The sequence below is a fragment of the Colobus angolensis genome, unplaced genomic scaffold (genome assembly GCF_000951035.1).
Source record: "Colobus angolensis palliatus isolate OR3802 unplaced genomic scaffold, Cang.pa_1.0 Scaffold143, whole genome shotgun sequence".
NCBI classification, from domain to species: domain Eukaryota; kingdom Metazoa; phylum Chordata; class Mammalia; order Primates; family Cercopithecidae; genus Colobus; species Colobus angolensis.
Window position 1 is genome coordinate 3,287,793 of NW_012114522.1, and position 21,310 is coordinate 3,309,102.

The window sequence follows — 21,310 nt, forward strand, 5'->3', positions numbered from 1 at the left end:
TTTTCTGGCCACATCCCATCCTCCAGGTGACACTTCCACTGCAGTCACTAACATGCTGGGACCTCCATTCACTTTACTAGCTACTTTCGCCCATTGCTCTCCTGCTCTTCGCCTCCATACTTCCCTACTCAGAGTACATCATCTATTGTTGCAATGATGTCCTTGTCAAAACCCTAAACTCTTTTTTTCCTCCTTCACTCCTTTCTGGCAAAAATGCAGTCCTGATGAACCCAGTATCTGCCCCGGGCAGTAGGTGAGTGCCGTGAGGAACCATCACCAATAAGGCTACAGGAAAGCCCAGGGCTTGGGGGGATTCTAGTTTCAGCTGTTAAGAGTTGGTAAAGAAGTGTCCTTTGAAGAGGCAAAGAATAATGTGGATTAATTTGGGAATAATGGAATGCAGGATTTTGTGAACCATGGAATAGAGTCTGAAGGAGAAAGCAATGTGGATGTAAATCAGGAAATAGGTACCACAGAGCATTATGGAAATCAGAGAAGGAGAAAAGAGAATTGACTCAGGGAGGGTCTAACATACGCTGGGTAGTATATTAGTCTGTTCTCATCTGCTATGAAGAAATATCCGAGACTGACAATTTGTAAAGGAAAGAGGTTTAATTGACTTCCAGTTCCACGTGGCAGGGGAGGCCTCATGAAACTTACAATCGTGGCAGAAGGAGAAGTGCTGAGCAAAGGGGGAAAAGCCCCTTATAAAACCATCAGATCTAGTGGAAATTCACTATTGGAAGAACAGTATGGGAGCAACCACCCCATGATTCAGTGATCTCCCACCGGGTCACTCCCAGGACAAGATGAGATTTGGGTGGGGACACGGCCAAACCATATCAGGCAGTGACTAAAGCAGGCCCTGGATGGATTTTGTAGATTTACCTGGCCACAGTGTTAACCAGGGTAACAAATCCCCATTTATCTATGGAAGATGGTAGAAACTCAAGCCACTCCATGTTTAACTGCTGCCTGGAACGGGGAGAATGGCCAAGAGTAGGAGTTTGAACGTGCACTTTCTTTCACCTCGAAGTCATTAGAAGGCAGAGGAAAGGCCAGAGCTACACATGAAAGCCAGAGACAGGAGATAACCTGTTGGACAATGCCTGGCTAGTGGGACGGATGTGATCAACGGGCCTCAGGTAGAAGGGAGAACAACCCTTTCATCAAAACACAAGGGATGGAAGAAATAATGAGTATCTGCATCAGTCATCTTAGTCTAAGTTGTTACTGTAACAAACAATCCCCAAATCTCAGCGGCTTAAAACAGCTAAGGTTTCTCCTTGTTTGTGGCACACACTCATCATAGATTGGCAGGGAACTATGGTCATTAAGTTCAGCCACCATCTGGAATGTTGCTGGTTCGTGTGCCAGAGGGAAGAGAGAGCTCTGCAGGGGGTCGCTTTGGAGGTTCTGGGTTGGATGCAACAGATGTGACTTTCCTTTGTAACTCATTGGTCAGAATTAATCACATGGCCCCACCCAACCCAAGGGGGCCAGAAAGTGCCATCCTACTCTGTGCCTAGAAGGCAGAGAATTGGAATTTATTTGGTGAACAGTACTAATGACTTCCGTATTTTAACCCAGAAAAGCTTCAGTGCTCTCTGAGGTTCTTTCCAGCTCTGCCATCCTGTAATACCAGGACTTTGGGAGGCCAAGGCAGGTGGATCACTTGAGGCCAGGAATTCAAGACCAGCCTGGTCAATATAGTGAAACTCTGTCTCTACTAAAAATGCCAAAAATTAGCACGGCATGGTGGTACTCACATGTAACCCAAGCTACTCGGGAGGCTGAGGCAGGAGAATCGCTTGAGCCCTGGGAGGCAGAGGTTGCAGTGAGCTGAGATCGTGCCACTACATTCCAGCCTGGGCAACAGAGTGAGACCCTGTCTCAAATAAATAAATATACAAATAAAAATGATGGCAACTCCAGCTAGAAAATTTAATGACTGTATAGCCACGTAAGACTGTCTCTCAGAATGCTTCTTATCACATTCTTTGCTTATAAAGTGCAAGATTTGATTGCTCCTCCAATTGTTAGCAAGCCAGGAGTATGAAATTCAGGAGCTGGGTCAATTGGGAATTAGTGGCTGCATTGCGATTGTGACCAGAATGACCAGAATCATAAAAGAGACGAACTAAGGAGTTACTGGAAAGATTTTAGGACAATAGTTTTCAAACTCTGGCATAAGAATGAACACTATGCAGCCTTAAAAAAAAGAATGCAGATTTAAATGTTAGATAGGAAAAGACTTCCAAGTAAACAGACAAATGAAGGACAGGAACAGATTATACAGTGTGCTACCATTAATGTAAAACAACAACAACAAAACAAAACAAAAAAAAAAACAGGTGGACTGGGCACGGTGGCTCGTGCCTGTAATGCCAGCACTTTGGGAATCTGAGGCCGACAGATGGCTTGAGCTCAGGAATTCGAGACCGAAATGGCCAAGATGGCAAAAACCTGTCTCTACGGGAGGAAAAAAAAAAAAAAATTAACCGCGGTGGTGGTGTGCCTGTAGTTCCAGTTACTCAGGAGGCTAAGGTGATAACTTGAGCCCAGGCGTTCAAGACCAGTAGTGTATGCCTGGTCCCAGCTACCTGGGAGGTTGAGGTGGGAGGATCACCTGACACCAGGAGGTCAAGGCTGCAGTGAGGGAGCACAACACTGCACTCCAGCCTGCGAGACACAGAGATCCTGTCTCACCCCCCGCAAAAAAAAAAAAAAAAAAAAAGGTGGAAGCCTTTTTATATATACGTTCAAACACATTAGTATTTCTAAGGATATATAAGAAACTTGTAGTTTCCTGGGAGGGGAACTGGGAAGCTGGGGAGAGGATCACTTTCGTGTCATTTATAAATATTACTCATCGAAAAAAATCAACTCCCCAATGCAATGTGGTATCCCAGAAGAGAAAAAGGGCCTTAGTGGGAAACTGGTGAAAGCAGAGTAGTCTAGCTGGTAGTGCTGTACCAATGTCACATTTCTTGTTTTGGCAAATGTACGAAATGCAGTTTTCATGGTTGTTTTCCAGTTCCTAAGTCCATCCTTCACATTTCTCCCTCCTTTGTGTGGAACTCACACAGAAAACCTTGACCGTCTTCCATTTTCTGTTTCCCGTGCCTAGCACGCCTCTCCAGCTCTTCCTGACCCTGGAAGCTATGCTCCTCTTTCAAGGCCAAGCTCACCAGTTACTTGCTCTGAAAAGCTTTCCTAGACCTCCCTCTCAGTGTTCTCCTGGGACATGCTATCTTTATTAGCGCTTGGGACACATGGCTGTCTTTTGATTTCTACCAACTAGGTTCCCCAGAAAGTGGACTCCAAGATGAAAACTAGATGCACGTCTTTTAGGAATTAACACTTGTGGAAGAGAAGGAACTCAAGGTTGGGAGTGGGGAGGAGGTGGGCTGTGTGATGCGATCCTAAAAGCCTCAGCAGACCCCACGAGCTCCGAAGCCACCATATTCCTCAAAGTTGTCCCAAATTGGGGTAAGAGAAACAGCGACCTGAGATTTCCAGCCCATTAGTCACTAGATGTAGGCTATCCAGAAAAAGGGCATGACTTTGGCTAAAGCAGCTCTCCTCTGAAAAGGCACTTCCCAGAGGGTTAACTAGCTGAGGGGTGTTTGTCAGCAACACTCTAGCAGCTGTGGGGAGAAAGGCTTCATTCTGGAAGGGGGGTGGGGTATCACATCTACTCTATGTCATCCCTCACCCTGCAGCTGTAATCGCTATATTCCCAGTGCAAGGCCTGGAAAACAATGTTCCAATTGGAAGGACTGGAGGTGCTTTGGCTCTCTGAAGGCAGAGGCCTGGACCACAGGATTACATATGGTTTCTTCCCACACTAAGAACCAAGTGTGTTTTTTCCTCACCCAGTTCCCAACAGCACACAGAGACAAAGCTTCCCTTTGATTAGAGGCTAAGAGTCTCAGAAACTGTTAAGTTGTTCAACCTCCATTTGACCGTGAGAACAATCTGGGAGACAGCAGATTTCATTCTTAAAGGAGTAACGTTTCTCAATAACCTTTTAGGTCTTTCGTCTTTTCAAGCAAATGAATACTTTTATTAACATGGTAAGTTTTTTTGTTTGTTTTTTAACACGGTAGGGTTTTGACCTCAAATATTTGTTAGGTCTGCTACTCAAATGAACTTATAGCTGGACAACGTATGAACCTTGAAGATGCCTCTTCCAGTCCAGTTTAGGGTCCAATGCACACAATTCCATCCTCTCATCCCCGAGCCCCTCAAGGGCCTCTGCAAATCTTTCATTTTATGCCAAGTCCCCTAAAACGCATCAGGGTATTACATCAACTTGTACAGAATATCAAGATCTTATCTTCTATTTTAGGTTCCATGTCAAGTAAAGCTGAGTTAGGTTGTCCAAACAAACTCACCGGACAGGTTACATAAGATAGTGTACCACATAAAATTTAAACTTTGAACAAAATACATCTCTCCTCCTTTGGTCTCACACAGAAATTAAGTCTCCAAATACAGACAATACTATCCATTCTCCAGCTCTTCTCCAGATTCACGAGTCCCAGCCAGGTCGGCCCATCTGCACTCCCCGTTGAAGTCTGGTCCTTTCTTCAGTAGTTGCTGCATGGAGTCGTCTTCCAGAATTAATGCAGCTCCTTCAGCACCTCCAGAGCTGGAGAACTCCAACTGTGAGTCCCATGTGTCACACACAGACCCAAAGTTCCAGGGAGCTATCAGGTCACACAAGAAAGAGCAAAGCACCTCAAAAATTTAGAAATAACCACCAAAGCCCGGGAACAAATGTGACTGCTGCAAGAGCTTACAATCTAGGCCCTAATTCCTGTATGTGAGAGCATTCTCAAACAAAATTACTTTCCAAACAAAAACACGTAACAATCGAAACTCATATTGAGGTCATCAACCACAGACCATAGCAGAAAACGTAGTGTTAAGTGAGACAGAGCATAGACAGAGGAAAAAAGAGAAAACAAAAGGCTCTCTGGTTTCGGTTTCTCCAGGGTGTCAGCCAATCTCCACCAGTTGACCAGAATCCATTGGCTGTAAACCTAAAGCACAATGAGAAGAAATCCATCATCGAGAGATTAATCCCGGGCACAACGACCCCCAAACCCTCACGACCACCACCGTTGCAGGACGCCGCCTCTTCTGGCCACCACCTGACTCACTCCAGTCTCCAGCAACGCTGACTGTCCAACGCCTTCCCCGAAAATCCTCTATTTCCACCCCCGCTTGCTGGATGGCCCGGGACCTTGTCCCTTTCTGTTTCCTTGGCGACTCTGAGATGTACGATCCTTCCACTGAACACGCATCACGCCCAAACCCGGCCACTCGATTATCCCACGCCGCCACCGTCAGAAAACAAAACACGAAGACGGGGCCCACACCCGCCCTGACCCGAGCACCCCTTTATTCTCCCGCCCCACCCCCGATCCCGGTGCATCCTGATGAAATCATCGCTCTCCAAGAGCAGCCAAGCTGGGGCCGCTCCTCTGCCCGGCGCGGGTGCCCGACTTACCGCCGACCGCGCTCACGACGACTCGCTCTTCTCTATCCGCCGGACCAGCTCCACCAGCATCTCTGCCATCTTCGCGATCTCCTTGGCCTTCTCCTCCGCCTTCTCGCACCTCTTGGCCGCCCGGCCCTCGGCCGCGTCGCCCGGGTTCTGGAGGTGGTTGAGGGCGCTCTCCTCCGAGGCCTCCACCTGCGTTTTGATCTGGATGAGCATATTGTCCATCTCCCACAGCTTGCTCCGATTCCGCAGGTACGCCCGCCCGTGCTCGCGCGTCAGCGACGCGATGTCCTCGCGCATCTCGTTGATGACCGGGAGCAGAAACTGCTCGAAATCCTCCTCGGGCTCCAGCACCTCCACTTCCTCCGGTTCCGCCAGCTCGACGATGTCCAGGGGCCGCATCTCTTCCCACTGCCTCGGAACCGCAGTAGCGATGTCTGTTGGAGAGAGAAAACCGACACTCGCTATGCTTAGCAACAGAGAGCCCGAATATTCCTGAAAACTTTTATTACCCTTTTTCAACTTTTCTCCTCAGAGAAACCACGGAGAAGCAACTTACGCGTAGAGTAACGGCGAACAAAATGGAGTCCCAGCCGTCAACCAGCGCTCTGCGCGTTGCGGCCCCTTTCACGACACAGCCGGGCCTCTTTACGGTCAAGGGGGGCGAGCTGCGGGCGCGCGCACGTCTAGAAAGAGAGGCGCCGGGGGCACCGTCGCGGCCGCACGGACGCGCACGCAGGTACGCGCACGCAGGTACGCGCGGGCACAAGCCAGCACACTCTCGCTCGTTCCCGCTTTCCCCTTACCTCCGCGGGTCACCTTTATTCTGCCGTGTGTTTGGAGGGTGACCTCTTCTGGGTGTTTCCCTCCTAGAGGGCTTCTCGGGCACGCGAGTTTACTTTTTTTTTTTTTTTTTGAGACAGAGTCTCGCTCTGTCGCCCAGGCTGGAGTGCAGTGGCGCGGTCTCGGCTCACTGCAAGCTCCGCCTCCTGCGTTCACACCATTCTCCTGCCTCAGCTTCCGGATTACAGGCGCCCGCCACCACGCCGGACTACTTTTTTGTATTTTTGGTAGAGACGGGGTTCACCGGCGAGTTTACATTAAAAAAAAAGGCCTTCCACACTTCCCGGGCGCGGTGGCGCACGCCTGTAATCTCAGCACGTTGCGAGGCCGAGGTGGGTGGATGGCTTGAGGTCGGGAATTCGAGACCAGCCTGGCCAACATGGGGAGACCCCCGTCTCTAACAAAAATACAAAAATTAGCTGGGCGTGGTGTTGCTCACCTGTAATCCCAGCTGCTTGGGAGGCTGAGACAATCGTTTGAAAACGGCAGTCGGAGGTTGCAGTGAGCCCACATCGCGCCACTGCTTTCCAGCCTGCACATCAGAGTGAGACTCCGTAGCAAAATAAATAAAATATAAATTGAAAATTTAAAAGGGCCTTCCACACTAGAAGAGGAGGATCCTTCGTGATAATGCAGCGACCCCAGCTGGACGCTTAAAGCCCCTTCTTCTCACGCAGGGGGACCTGAGCCCCCTCAGCCATTTCATTTACTTCTTATTATTTGAAAAGTTGTTTTTTTTTTTTTTTAGGCAGGGTCTCGCTCTGTTGCCCAGGCTGGAGTCCAGTGGTGGGATCATGGCTCACTGCAGCCTTGAACTCCTGGCCTCAAGTGATCCTTCCACTTTGGGCCTCCCAAAGTGCAGGGATTACAGGCATGAGCGGCGCGCCCGGCCCTCACTGCCTTTTTAAAGAGTTTTCCTTCTTCCTTGGATGACAGTCAGAAGGGTCTGGGTGTCTTTTCACCAAACCAGCCTCCCCACACCCCAAGGTGGAGCCTGGCTGCTCGGTACTGAGGCCCCAGCAGACCCATGTTCAGTGCGTGGTGCAAGGCGCTGTCCACCGCCTCTGAGCCCTTCCAATGGATCCTAGGCTTTTTGGGGTCTTAGCTCTGTGGCCCTCATGCCCTAACGCCCTGGGCAGAGCTTGGCGCATATTGGTAAACTTGCCTTAACATCCACTCAACACAGAATGAGGAGAGAGATGTTAATTTCCTAGCTTGTTGTCCCATTCCCAAACAGCAGTAAACTTTTCAGAAATCCAGCTTGCATCAATCCCATGGATTTGGCTTTCATTTTCCAGTTAAAGGGACACATCACAGTTTTGACTATAGCAGAATTAAGGATTCAGAGAAACGAAAGTGTATGTTTTGTTTAGACTTTTCTCAGGTTCTTAATGTTTTGGTTGATCTTGTAAAAACGCAACTTTTGGGTTTACTTGTGTGAAAGGAAAATAAATCTCGGGACCCCAAAATCACTAAGCCAAAGGGGAAAGTCAAGCTGGGAACTGCGTCAGGCAAATCTGCCTCCCATTCTATTCCTAAAAAACATAGCTACTAAAATTAAAAAGCTACATACCTCCCTCACAAGGAAATTCCTTGTGGACAACTGGCAGAACTCAAAGCCACCCCTCTGGTCACTGAGATAGATGCATCTCTGACTGCCTCCTTTGGAAAGGCCAATCAGAAACTCTAAAGAATGCAACCATTTGTCTCTTATCTACTTATGACCCAGACGTCTCCTCCCTGCTTCGCGTTGTCCTACCTTTCTAGACGGTACCAATGTATACCTTACATATATTGATCGATGTCTCATATCTCCCTAAAATGTATAAAACCAAGCTGTGCCCGACCACCTTGGGCACATGTCTTCAGGACCTCCTGAGGCTGCGTCACGGACACACATCCTTATCTTTGGCCAAAATAAACCTTCTTAATTGACTGATGCCTGTCTTAGATATTTGGGGTTCACACTTAATATATCAGAGACAGCTAGCTCATACACTTTTTATATGAATAAAAATAAGTGACTCAAACAAAAATGTGATACTACTAAGCACGTATTAGAATAGTCAAAATCCAGAACACCTACAACACCAAATGCTGTTGAGGGCTCGGATCAACAGGAACGTTTTTTGTTTTTGTTTGTTTGTTTGTTTTTGAGATGGAGTCTCAGCTCTGTCACCCAGGCTGGAGTGCAGTGGCTCGATCTCCACTCACTGCAAGCTCCGCCCCCTGGGTTCTTGCCATTCTCCTGCCTCAGCCTCCTGAGTAGTTGGGACGACAGGCACCTGCCACCATGCCCGGCTAATTTTTTTTGTATTTTTAGTAGAGACGGGGTTTCACCATGTTCGCCAGGATGGTCTCGATCTCCTGACCTCGTGATCCGCCCGCCTTGGCCTCCCAAAGTGCTGGGATTACAGACGTGAGCCACCGCACCCGGCCTCAACAGGAACTTTTATTCCTTGCTTGTGGGAATGCAAAATTATGCTGCCATTTTGGAAGACAGTTTGGTAGTTTCTTACAAAACTAAACCATATTCTTACAATAGAATCCAGCAATCACATTCCTTGGTATTTATCCAAATGAGTTGGAAACTTAGGCTGACACAAAAATCTGTGGGGGGATGTTTCTACCAGCTTTCATTGTAGTTGACAAAACTTGGAAGCAATCTAGATGTCCTTACATAGGTGAATGGATACAAAAACTGTGGTACATCCAGACAGTGGAATATTAATTAGCATTAAAAAGAAATGTGTTATTAAGCCATGAAAAGACATGGAGGAAACTTAAATGCATTTTATTTAAGTGAAAGAAGTCAATCTGAAAAGACTCCATATTGTATAGCTCCACCTATATGACATTCTAGGAAAGGTAAAACTTTGGAGATGATAAAAAGATCAGTAGTCAGGTGGATTGGGAGGGATGAATGGCGGGGGGCACAAGATTTTTAGGGCAGTGGTGAAACTACTCTGTATAATATCGTAACGGTAGACACATGTCATTATACATTTATCCAAACCCATAGAATGTACAGCACCGAGAGTGAGCCCTTATGTAAGCTAAGGACTTTAGGTGATTATGATGCATTAATATGGATGCATCAGTTGCAACAAACTCACCACTGTGAGGGAGATGTTGATGGGAAGGGGGAGGGTATGCAGGTTGGGGGACAGATGTTGTATGGGAGCTCTCTATACTTTCTGCTGTGAACCCAAAACTGCTTTAAACATTAAAGTTTATTTAAATGGGAGGAAATAAACCCACCAAAAAAACAAATGAACTCATCCACGAGTTCAAAAATAGCGTTTCTTCCCTGGGATGTGGTTAGATTGGGCCCCACTCCTCCAGGTGTTCTTGTGCAGGGCAGAAATGCCAGGTGCACAACATGCATTTGGGGGCTGATCGCTAGCGTTTCTTTGTTTTCTCTTTTATTTCTTTCTTTTGAATTTCTTTTTCTTTTTTTGAAACGGAGTTTCACTTAGCTGCCCAGGCTGGAGTGCAGTGGTGTGATCTCGGCTCACTGCAATCTCTGCCTCCCGGGTTCAAGCAGTTCTTCTGCTTCAGCCTCCTGTAGCTGGGATTACAGGCGCCCACCACCACGCCCAGCTAATTTTTGTATTTTTAGTAGAGATGGGGTTTTGCCATGTTGGCCTGGCTGGTCTTGAACTCCTGACCGCAAGCAATCCGCTCGCCTCGGCCTCCCAAAGTGTTGGGATTACAGGAGTGAGCCACCGTGCCCAACCTCTTTTATTAATTTCTGTTCTTATCTTTATTATCTCCTTTCTACTTTCTTGGATTTATTCTGTGCTCTTTTTAAAATTTCCTAGGTGAAACTCAACTCATTAATGGTTTCTCTTTTTCTAATGTAGCATTTAAGATCTTAAATTCCCGTCAAGTATGACTTTAGCTGCATCACACAACTTTTGATACTAGTATTTTCATTATTTAGTTCTAAGTGTACTTTTATTCCAATTATAATTTTTTGATCCATAAATTATTAGAACTGTGTTTTGGCCAGGCGCAGTGGTTCATGCCCGTAATCTCAGCACTTTGGGAGGCCGAGGCAGGCAGATCACAGGAGTTTGAGGCCAGCTTGTCCAACATGGTGAAACTCTGTCTCTACTAAAAATACAAAAATTAGCCAGGCATGGTGATGGGCACCTGTGATCCCAGCTACTCGGGAGGCTGAGGCGGGAGAATCGCTTGAACCCAGCAGGCGGAGGTTGCAGTGAGCCAAGCAACAAGAGTGAAACTCTGTCTCAAAAAAACAAAACAAAACAAAAACCAAAAAAAAAAACAAACCCCAAACTGTGTTTTAAAAATTTCACCACATTAGAGCTGTTTATGCTCTTCTATTACTGATCTCTAACTTAATTGTATTCTACTTAGAGATGGAGTTCAGTTTGATAGTGAGTCTCTGAAATTTGAAAAACATTTCGGCCTGGGCAATTGCAGCACACTCTGTGTGTGTGTTTGAGAAGAGTGAGCATTCGGTAAGGCTGGGACCAGGACTTTATGCACGTCCACCAACTCCCACCTGCAATGTTGCAATAGCTTCCTGTTTTTGCCTCATTCATCTATAGCATAATCTCTACATAGATTCCATTTCTTTGGTGCATTGCAGAGTTTGTCTGGATTCATTTTTGACAAAATTATTTATAAATTTAGAAATTCTTCAGAAATTGTTGAAGTCAAAGATGCAGTTTTGCAAACCAGTTTGACTGTGGGCAGCCCCAGTGCATCATTAGCTGTAGCCTGAGAACAAACACAGGTGCAAACAAAACCAGGGTATTTCAGCTGGTAAATGCTGCCATGAGGCAGAACTTGCTTTTCCCCAGGCTGGAAACTGGATAACGGTTTTTCCTGGACCAAGTGAGGAAAGGCAGGGCCACGTGGGGGAAGAATTGGAACTCCCAGTCCTATGGCTCAGCTGTAAATACTGAAGAGTGGCGCAGAAAAGGCATTGTTTTGTTCCCTCTTGGGAGGGGACATGATGCTGAGGGCACGGTGTGAGAGGCTTGGGGTGCGGGGAGGCCTTTAATGATTCCCAGAGACAGCACAACCCCTGGACACCTGGGCAGTCTCTGGGGAAGGACTGGAGCTGCCTACACACCTGTGGTCCTAGTGAGACGGCAGGAGGCGGGACTCGGGAGACAGGGCTCAGACGTCAGACCAGACTGAGGACTAGCTAAAACAGGGAAGAGGTAAAAGCACCTCTCCAGAATAAATGCCCACCAGCGTGTCATGTCAGTTTACCATTGCCATGACAACACCCGGACGTTACTGCCGCTTTCCATGGCAACAGCTTTATGACCCAGAAGTTACCACCCTATTTCTAGAAATTTCTGCATAATCTCCCCCTTAATTTGCACATAATTAAAACTGGGTATTGGCTGGGCACCGTGGCTCATACCTGTAATTTCAGCACTTTGGGAGGCCGAGATGGGCGGATCACCTGAGGTCAGGAGTTTGAGACCAGCCTGGCCAACATGGCGAAACCCCATCTCTACTAAAAATACAAAAATTAGCTGGGCGTGATGGCACGTGCCTGTAATTCCAGCTACTGGGGAGGCTGAGGCAGGAGAATCGCTTGAACACAAGAGGTGGAGGTTGCAGTGAGCTGAGATTGTGCCACTGCGCTCCAGCCTGGGTGACAGAGCAAGTCTGCCTCAAAAAAAAAAAAAAAAAAAAAAAAGTGGGTATAAATATGACGTGGAACTGCCTCTGAGTTGCTACTCTGGGCACATTACCTATAGGACAGCACTGCTCTGTAAAGGAGGAGGAGCCTCTGCTGCTGCTGCCGTACTCTGCCACTTCAATAAAAGTTGAACACCACTGGCTTGCTAACACCACTGGCTTGCCCAGAAATTATTTTCTGGGTAAAGCCAAGAACCCTCCTGGGCTCAGCCCTAATTTTGGGATTCACTTGTCCTGCCTACTGGGGGCACCTGCTCAACATTGCTGGTCCTGGTAGCAGATGCAGAGGCTGAGCTGTGCCACTGCCTGAGGTAGGGAGAGCCTAGTGCTATGGACTGAATGTTTGTGTCCCCTGCAAGTTATGTTGAAATCCTAACCACTAATGAGATGAGGCCTTTGGGTAGTGATTAGGGTTAGATTTGGTCATGAGGGTGGGGTACCTATCACAGGATTAGTGCCTTGTAAGAAAAGATGCAAAAGCTCTCACTCTTTACTTTCTGCTATGTGAGGCTATGACAAGAAGACTTACGGGCCAGGTCCAGGTCTGTTCTGCCCGTGTGCAGTAAATCAATCACTGTGACATGGATTCTGCAAAAGAAAATAGATTTATTCTCAAGAGCACGAGGTGAGGATGTGGGAAAACAGCTCTCAAATTCACTTCTCTGAAAATCAGGCTTAGGGATATTTATGGGTTAGAGAAGTGGAGTGGATTAAGGCTTGGGGAAAGATGATTGGCAGTGGGGAAAAATGAAGTAACGGGTTCATTTTGCACAAGTGTAGTCAGGGTTCATGACATTTCATAGGACATATGTACAGAAAATGGTGGTGTTAGCATGATCTGAGGGTGGAATATTTGGCCCTCTGATGTCAAAAGGCTGCCTCTCAGGCACTTGCGCAGGCCCAGTTGAAGAGTTGGTGGTTGCAGCTGGTTTGAATTGGGCAGGAGCTGGCCCAAGTTTCTGAAAAATGACTGAAGCAACCATACCGTGGTGACCTGCAAATGTTATCTATAAAGTAGCCAGTGAAGGTCAGGTGCAGTGACTCATGCCTGTAACCCCAGCACTTTCGGGGACCAAGATGGGAGGTTTGCTTGAGCTCAGCAGTTTGAGGCTTCAGTGAGCCATGATCATACCACTGCACTCCAGCCTAGGCAACAGAGTGAGATCCTGTTTCTTAAAAAGTAAAATAAAAAATAAAGTAGTCAGTAAAGGTTTAAATTTTAGCATCCAGTGATGCATACTTCAGCTACTGTGACCTTCAGCTTCATGGAAAAAGGGAGAAAAAATAACAAAAAGCAAGTGACCCAAAGCAAGCAGGGTAGGCAGACCTCATCAAATTAACCACTCAGTTTAAAGATGGCCGTTTGCAAACCAGGAAGACAGCCCTCACCAGCCTCCAGATCTGCTGGCACCTTGCCCTTGGACTTTCTGGGCTCAAGAACTATCAGAAATAAATGTTTGTTGTCTAAGCCATCCAGTCTGGGGTAATTTGTTATATCAGCCTGAAGAGCCTAATAGCTGGTGTCTGTCCCTAGGGAAGTCATAAGCAGACTGGCTTCCTCTCTTTTGCCCTTTGCTTGCTGTGGGCCTGAAGCGTGTAAACTACCATGCTTCCTCCACTTTCTGTTTTGCTGCTTCTCCAGAGACTTGAACAGCTTGACAAAACCAAAGCCTGAAGTTATAAATGGATGGGAAGAGTGGGAATGTACACATGGTCCAAAGATTTTATCTTGCTATGGGAGAAAGAGGAAGGACAGCGGGCAACAAAGCTGTCTTTGTGGTGGTGAAAGATAATCATTATTTCATTTTGTTACTCCAGAAAGGAAATAGAGGCTTATTTATAATTATTATGCTGAAACAATCCAGAACTAAACTACTAGAAAAATTCAGACTAGTAGAACTTTCAAAGTAATGAGGAGAAAAAAGAGAATAAAGTAGGACTCTGGAAAATTGAAAAGAAAAGGGAAAATGAGGAGAGAAAACAATGAAGTAAAACAAACTATAAATAGAAAAGAGAAGAAATATTTAATAAAATCCAATCATGGCCAGGCATGGTGGCCCACAACTGTAATCCCAGCACTTTGGGAGGCCGAGGCAGGCAAATCACTTGAGGCCAGGAGTTCAAGACCAGCCTGGCCAACATAGTGAAACCCCATCTCTACTAAAAATACAAAAAATTAGCTGGGTGTGGTGGCACATGTTTGTAATCCCAGCTACTTGGGAACCCGGGATACAGAGGTTGCAGTGAGACAAGATCACGCCACTGCACTCCAGCCTGGGCGACAGAGTGAGACCCTGTCCCAAAAAATAAAATAAAATCCGGTCAGTGAGCACAATAACTTTTCTTAAAAGATAGCAACTGGGCTGGGCACGGTGGCTCAAGCCTGTAATCCCAGCACTTTGGGAGGCTGAGACAGGTGGATCACGAGGTCAGGAGATCGAGACCATCCTGGCTAACACGGTGAAACCCCGTCTCTACTAAAAACTACAAAAAACTAGCCGGGCGAGGTGGCGGCGCCTGTAGTCCCAGCTACCCGGGAGGCTGAGGCAGGAGAATGGCGTGAACCCGGGAGGCAGAGCTTGCATTGAGCTGAGATCCAGCCACAGCACTCCAGCCTGGGTGACAGAGCGAGACTCTGTCTCAAAAAAAAAAAAAAAAGATAGCAACTGGCAGTTGGGGTTAAAAACTAAAATTAAGGTATGTGTTATATATAAGAAACACACCTATAATGTGGCAGGAATGTATAAAAATTAAGGGATAAAGCAGAATTTAAGGTTAAAATATGAAACAAAGAAGAGGAGCATTGTGTAATGATAAATATGACTTACAAATAAGTTATATGTTTCAGTTATCTAGTGCTGTGTTCATGACACCCCAAATCGTTTTTTTTTTTCCTTGAGATAGGGTCTCAGTCTGTTGTCCAGGCTGGAGTGGAGTGGCATGATCAACGCTCACTGCAGCCTTGACCTCCCAGGCTCAAGTGATCCTCCTACCTCAGCATCCTGAGCATCTGGGACTACAGGTGTGCACCATCATGCCTGCCTAATTTTTTATTTTTTTAGACACAAGTTCTCACCATGTTTCCCAGGCTGGTCTTGAACTCCTGGATGCAATCGATCCTCCCACATTAGCCTCCCAAAGTGTTGGAATTACAAGTGTGAGCCACCACACCTGGCCCAAATCTTATGGTACTTACTTAGCACCATAACAATCATTTGTCATAATTCTGTGGGTTAGGAGTTTGGGCAGGGCTCAGCTGGTTGGTTCTTCTGCTTCATATATAGTTTGTCACCTAGAGGCACTCACTCTGCTGTGTTGAGCTGCTACCTGTAATGGTTGAAAAATCCCAAAAAGGTCTCACTCACATGTCTAGGGTCTTAACTGGGGTGTTAGAATGGTCAGTGGCATTCTCTTTCATTACCTTAGTGAGAAGGATTCATATGCTCCCTTTGGATGTAAGGAAAGCTGGGGAATGTGGACCCTGTCTGGGAAGCCACTTCTCAGCTAAAACTGTCATTTATATCATGGAGGGGAAGAATAGATGCCAGCAGAAAGCCAACTAGCCCTGCCACAACCAAAAACATCCTCTTATTGTTTAAGCCAGTTTGAGCTATATAAAAAGTCTGGATTATATAAAAATCTGGATTATATAAAAAGAGCTGTTAGATGTAAGATGTGAATTTGGACTTGTTTTATCTTTTTCCATTTATATATTTCACAATTTTTGTATTTTTCTTTTAAATATTTTAAATATTTTTTGGTGAAAACAACATATGTATAACATTATTTATATTCTCGTATATACATGTGCATTTACCATGTATATCATATATATATGAGAGAATATGAGTAGAAACATTATATATATGTGTATATAATACAGTTTCACCTATTAATAATTTTAAAGGAAACTCATATGTTAACAATAAACTAAATCAGGAAATAAAACCATGCCACACCTAGAAATCCAGGTGTGTTCCTTCTTAACCCAGATTTCCCTCGCCCCACTGAAGGTAACCCCTTTTGTGACTTCTAGTTTCCCTTCCCTTCCCTTTCCCTTCCCTTCCCTTCCTTGCCCTTCCCTTCCCTTCCCTCCCCTCTGCTCCCCTCCCTGCCCCTCTCCTCCTTTCCCTTCTCTTCTTTCTTTCTTTTTTTTTGAAACAGGGTCTTTCTCTGTCACCCAGGCTGGAGTGCAGTGGGATAATCTCAGCTTACTGCAGCCTCAATCTCCTAGGCTCAAGCGATCCTCCTGCCTCAGCCTCCTGAGTAGCTGGGACTACAGGCATGTGCCACCACGACCTGTTAGTTGTTTATTTATTTATTTATTTTTTGTAGAGATGTGGTTTTGCCATGTTACTTAGGCTGGTCTTGAACTCCTGGGTTCAAGTGATCTGCCATCTTAGCCTCCCAAAGTGCTAAAACTACAGGACACAGTCACTGTGCCCAACCTTGGCTAGTCATTTCTTTGCTTTCTTTGTTGTTTTATCCACTAGGAATGCAATCATAAAGAATATGGTATAGTCTTTCCCACTTTTGAACTTTATGTAAATAGAATCATAGTTATTCATTTGTGTATTGCTGCTTTTGCTCAATATAATCTATCATCTAACATCTATCATCTATCTATCTAACATCTATCTATCATCTATCTAACATCTATTTCTCATCTATCTTAACATCTATCATCTACTATCTATCTATCTATCTATCTATCTATCTATCTATCTATCTATCTATCTATCTATCATCTATCTATCATCTCTGTCTCTCTATCTGAGATTCACCTGTGTTGATGCAGGTAAGGATAGTTTACTCATTTTGATTGCTCTGTGGCAGTGAGTGTTAAAATTGAGTGTGCATCAGAAAACCCAGGAAACTTGTTAAAACACATGTTCCAGGGTTCATCCCTAGAGTTTCTGATGTATTTGATGTGGGATAAGGCCTGAGAATCTGTGTTTCTAACAACTCCCCAGGTGATGCTGGCATGTGGGGGCCGCACTTTGAGACCTGCTGCTCTGTAGTATTCTCTTGTACAAATAAACCACCCTCTATTTATCCAAGCACTGGTAAGGGGCCTATGAATGGTTTTAATTTACAACTATCATGAACAATGCCACTGAACAGTCTTATATATTCTTGTGCACATGAACATGATTCTTTTCTTTTTCTTTTTCTTTTGAGTCTCACTCTGTTGCCCGGGCTGGAGTGCAGTGGTGCATTCTCTCTCGGCTCACTGCAACCTCTGCCTCCTGGGTTCAACTGATTCTCTTGCCTCAGCCTCCCAAGTAGCGGGGGCTACAGGTGTGCACCACTACACCCGGCCAATTTTTTTTTTTTTTTCCTTAGTAGAGATGGGGTTTCACCATGTTGGCCCAGGCTGGTCTTAAACTCCTGAACTCTCTCAAGTGATCTGCCCGCCTTGGCCTCCTAAAGTGCTGGGATTACAGGCGTGAGCCACCGCGCCTGGCTGAACATGATTTTCTAGCTTACGCACCTAGAACAGAATTGCTGGGTCCAGAGCATGCATATCTTTAACTTTGGAAGATAACATGGAATTATTTTCTTAAGTTTGCTCCTTCTGTTTACTCTCATATTGGAAGTCTAAGAGAGTTTCCATGATTGCCCATCTTTTTAATCTTTTAAATAGAAAACATGGCAGATGTGAAACAGTATCTTATTGTGGTTTTCATTTGCACAGACTTGATTACTAAGGAGGTTGACCATCTTTTCACGTGTGCATTGACCGCTGGGGTTTCAGCGGGAGCTGTCTGTGTATGATGCGAGCGAGTGTCAGGTTTCTTTTTGTTCCAGGTGAGCAGGCAGTTGTCACAGCACCTCTGGCATGCAACCATTCTTCCCCACCATGAGGCACCCCATCTCTCTCTCTCTCTTTTTTTTTTTTTTGAGACCGAGTTTCACTCTTGTTGCCCAGGCTGGAGTGCAGTGGCTTGATCTCGGCTCATGCAACCTCCGCCTCCCGGGTTCAAGCGATTCTGCTGCCTCAGCCTGAGTAGCTGGGATTACAGGCATGCACCATCGCACCTGGCTAATTTTTTAGTTTTTTTTAGAGATTGGGTTTTACCATGTTGCCCAGGCTGGTCTCCAACTCCTGGGCTCAAATGATCTGTCCCTCTCAGCCTGCCAAAGTGCTGGCTACACCGGGCCAGCCAGACTATTCTTAGTCTTTTTTTTTTTTTGGACAGTCTCGCTCTGTTGCCCAGGCATGGCTCATTGCAGCCTTGACTTCCCGGACTCAGGTGATCCTTCCACCTCAGCCTCCTGAGTAGCTGGGACTACAGGCGTGTGCCACACCCAGTTAATTTTTGTTACTATTTATAGATACGGGGGTCTCCCTATTTTGCCCAGGCTGGTCTCAAACTTTTGGACTTATGTGATCCTCCTGCCTCGACCTCAGCCCAACTATTCTCATCTGGGTGTGTGGAAACCTGCAGCTAGCCGCTTCCAGGATTGCTGGTCAGTGCAGTTCTCTCTTATCTCTGCTGAAGGTCCTCTTTCCCTGAGGCTGTTTTTAATGAATAGTCTGTAAGCTTAAGGAAAGCTGTAATTATACTCAAGCAAACAAAATGTTTCTTTAGCGTAGACTCAATACTGTTATATTAGCACCCACCCTCCTAGAAGCAGAGCCCAGAGAGCTGCCTTGCCCCTTCTGCCATGTGAGGACAGAACAAGATGGCACCATCTGTAAACCAGGAAACAGGCCCTCCCCCAGACACTGAATCTGCTGGCACCTCGATCTTGGACTCCCAGCATCCAGAATTGGGAGAAATAAATTCCTGTTGTTGATAAGCCACTCGGTGTACGGTATTCTGTGACAGCAGCCCAAATGGACAAAGATGTGCACTTCCGTGTTTTCTTTTTTTTTGAGACAGAGTTTCGCTCTTGTCGCGCAGACTGGAGTGCAAAGGCGCGATCTCAGCTCACCACTATCTCCGCCTTCTGGGTTCAAGCGATTCTCCTGCCCCAGCCTCCTGAGTAGCTGGGATTACAGGCATGCACCACCATGCCAGGCTAATTTTGTATGTTTAATAGAGATGGGGTTTCTCCATGTTGGTCAGGCTGGTCTCGAACTCCTGACCTTAGGTGATCAGCCCGCCTCGGCCTCCCAAAGTGCTGGGATTACAGTCATCTGCCACCAAGCCCAGCTAATTTTTGTATTTTTTTAGAGAAGGGGTTTCACTATGTTGGCCAGGCTGGTCTCGAACTCCTGGCCTCCAGTGATCCACCCACCTTGGCCTCCCAAAGTGCTGGGATTACAGGCACGAACCACTGCACCCAGCCCCAGTGCACTTTATAATCATCCTATCCAGTTCCACAATCAACCTGTTGGGGTTTTTATTGGGTTTATGACTCTCAGTGAGCAACATCGTTTATTGGGAATTTGGTGGTGGTGGTTTGTAAAAACAAAAATAAAAAGCAAAACAAAAAAACAGGCTGGGCACAGTGGGTGGCTCTGGCCTATAATCCCAGCACTTTGGGAGGCCTAAGTGGGAGGATTGCTTGAGCTCAGGAGTTCAAGACCAGCCTGGGCAACACAGGGAGACTGCATCTCCACAAACATTTTATACATTAGTTGGGTGTGGTGACTGATGCTTGTAGTCCCAGCTGCTCAGAGCGGTGGGAGGGGAGGACTGCTTGAGCCCAGGAGTTAAGAGGTTCCAGTGAGTTATGATAGTGACACTGCACTCCCGCCTGGGTGACAGAGCAAGACCCTGTCTCAAATAAAATAAAAACAAAACAACAAATGGATGTTAGATTTTAGCCAATACTCTGTCTATTGTGGGGGAGGTTTTCCCCCTTCATCTATATTCTTCTCGTTCTTCCCAGTTGAGGGTGCTGGGTGCTGGAGGTTCTGCAGGAGGAAGTGGCTCTCCTGCTGTTTTTGTTCTGAATGGGGATGGTCAGCATGGGTGATGGTACTTTTGGTGCACATGATTTTTCTACGGCCTGGCAGCGCTGGGGATAACATTTCTGTAGTCTTTATTTTTTTCTGAGACAGGGTCTTGCTCTATTACCCTGGTTGGAATTAGTGACATGATCATGGCTCACTGAAGCCTCAACCCCCCGGGCTCAAGTGATCCTCCCACCTCGGCCCCCAGAGCAGCTGGGACCACAGGTGCACGTCACCACGCTCGTCTAAAAAATAGTTTTTGTAGAGATGGGGTCTCACTATATTTCCCAGGCTGGTCTGGAACACCTGGGCTCAAGCGATCCTCCTGCCTAGGGCTCCCAATGTGTTGGAATTTCACGCATGAACCACCATGCCCGGCCTCCATAGTCTTCTTTTTGTTTTTGTTTTTTTGGGCCAGAGTCTCGCTCTTGTCACCCAGCCTGGAGTGCGGTGGCGCCATCTCCTCTGCCTCCCAGGTTTCAGTGATTGATTCTCCTCCTCAGCCTCCCGAGTAGCTGGGACTACAGGCGCATGCCACCGTGTCCAGCTAACTCTGTATTTTTAGTAGAGATGGAGTTTCACCATGTTGGCCAGTCTGGTCTTAAACTACTGACCTCAAATGATCTGGCTGCTTCGGCCTCCCAAAGTGCTGGGATTAAGACATGAACTACCGTGATCAGCCTTCATAGTCTTCTTAACACAGAAACCAAGCCCCATGCAGCCCACATGCTCTAAAGGGCTCTTGCCTCACCCCCTGTGCCCCAGCCTCCCACTGCACATTCATGCCACTGGTGGCTGGTCACCTGACCCCACAGGGGTGGCCTATTGGTCAGTAGCTCCAGCCCAGCTCCTGTCTGGCCAAACCAGAGAATGTCTTTGCTGTGTGGTGGCCAAACTGCACATTGTCCAAAGAGGTCTGAATCCTTCCAAGCTGGTCCTTTTTGAGTACTTCCCTTCAGCCCTAGAGTACCATATAATTTCCTACATCTCATAGTTTACTCTTTAAAACGGTTTAGGCTGGGCACAGTGTCTCATGCCTGTAATCCCAGCACTTTGGGAGGCCAAGGCAGGTGGATCACCTGAGGTCAGGAATTTGAGACCAGTCTGGTCAACATGGTGAAACCCTGCCTCTACTAAAAACATAAAAATTAGCCAATGCAATGGTGCACCTGTAGTACCAGATACTCGGGAGGCAGAGGCTGGAGAATTGCTTGAACCCAGGAGGTGCAGGTTGCAGTGAGCTGGGATTGTGACAGTGCACTCCAGCCTGGGCGACAGAGTGAGACTCTGTCTTGGGGGGGAAAAAAAAAGTTTTAAAATTGAGATATAATTCACAGACCATAAAATTT

General features: G+C 46.5%; 1 protein-coding gene across 6 annotated transcripts; it reads right to left on the minus strand.

Annotated features, from left to right (window-relative positions):
* Positions 1-4,045: 4,045 nt before the first annotated feature.
* MRFAP1 (Morf4 family associated protein 1) lies at positions 4,046-6,199 on the minus strand. Of its 6 annotated transcripts, none has more exons than XM_011935412.1 (3): positions 5,654-6,199; positions 5,522-5,620; positions 4,046-5,051 (listed from the first exon to the last, which is right to left on the minus strand). In XM_011935412.1, the coding sequence occupies exons 1-2, from the start codon at positions 5,915-5,917 to the stop codon at positions 5,534-5,536; spliced, it is 351 nt and encodes a 116-aa protein (XP_011790802.1). In that variant the 5' UTR covers positions 5,918-6,199; the 3' UTR covers positions 4,046-5,051; positions 5,522-5,533. The 6 variants fall into 6 exon arrangements, with proteins under 6 accessions (XP_011790802.1, XP_011790803.1, XP_011790799.1 ...); XM_011935413.1 differs by having other exon boundaries at positions 5,522-5,548; positions 5,621-6,199; XM_011935409.1 differs by having other exon boundaries at positions 5,522-5,952; positions 6,075-6,125.
* Between the last annotated feature and the right edge of the window lie 15,111 nt (positions 6,200-21,310).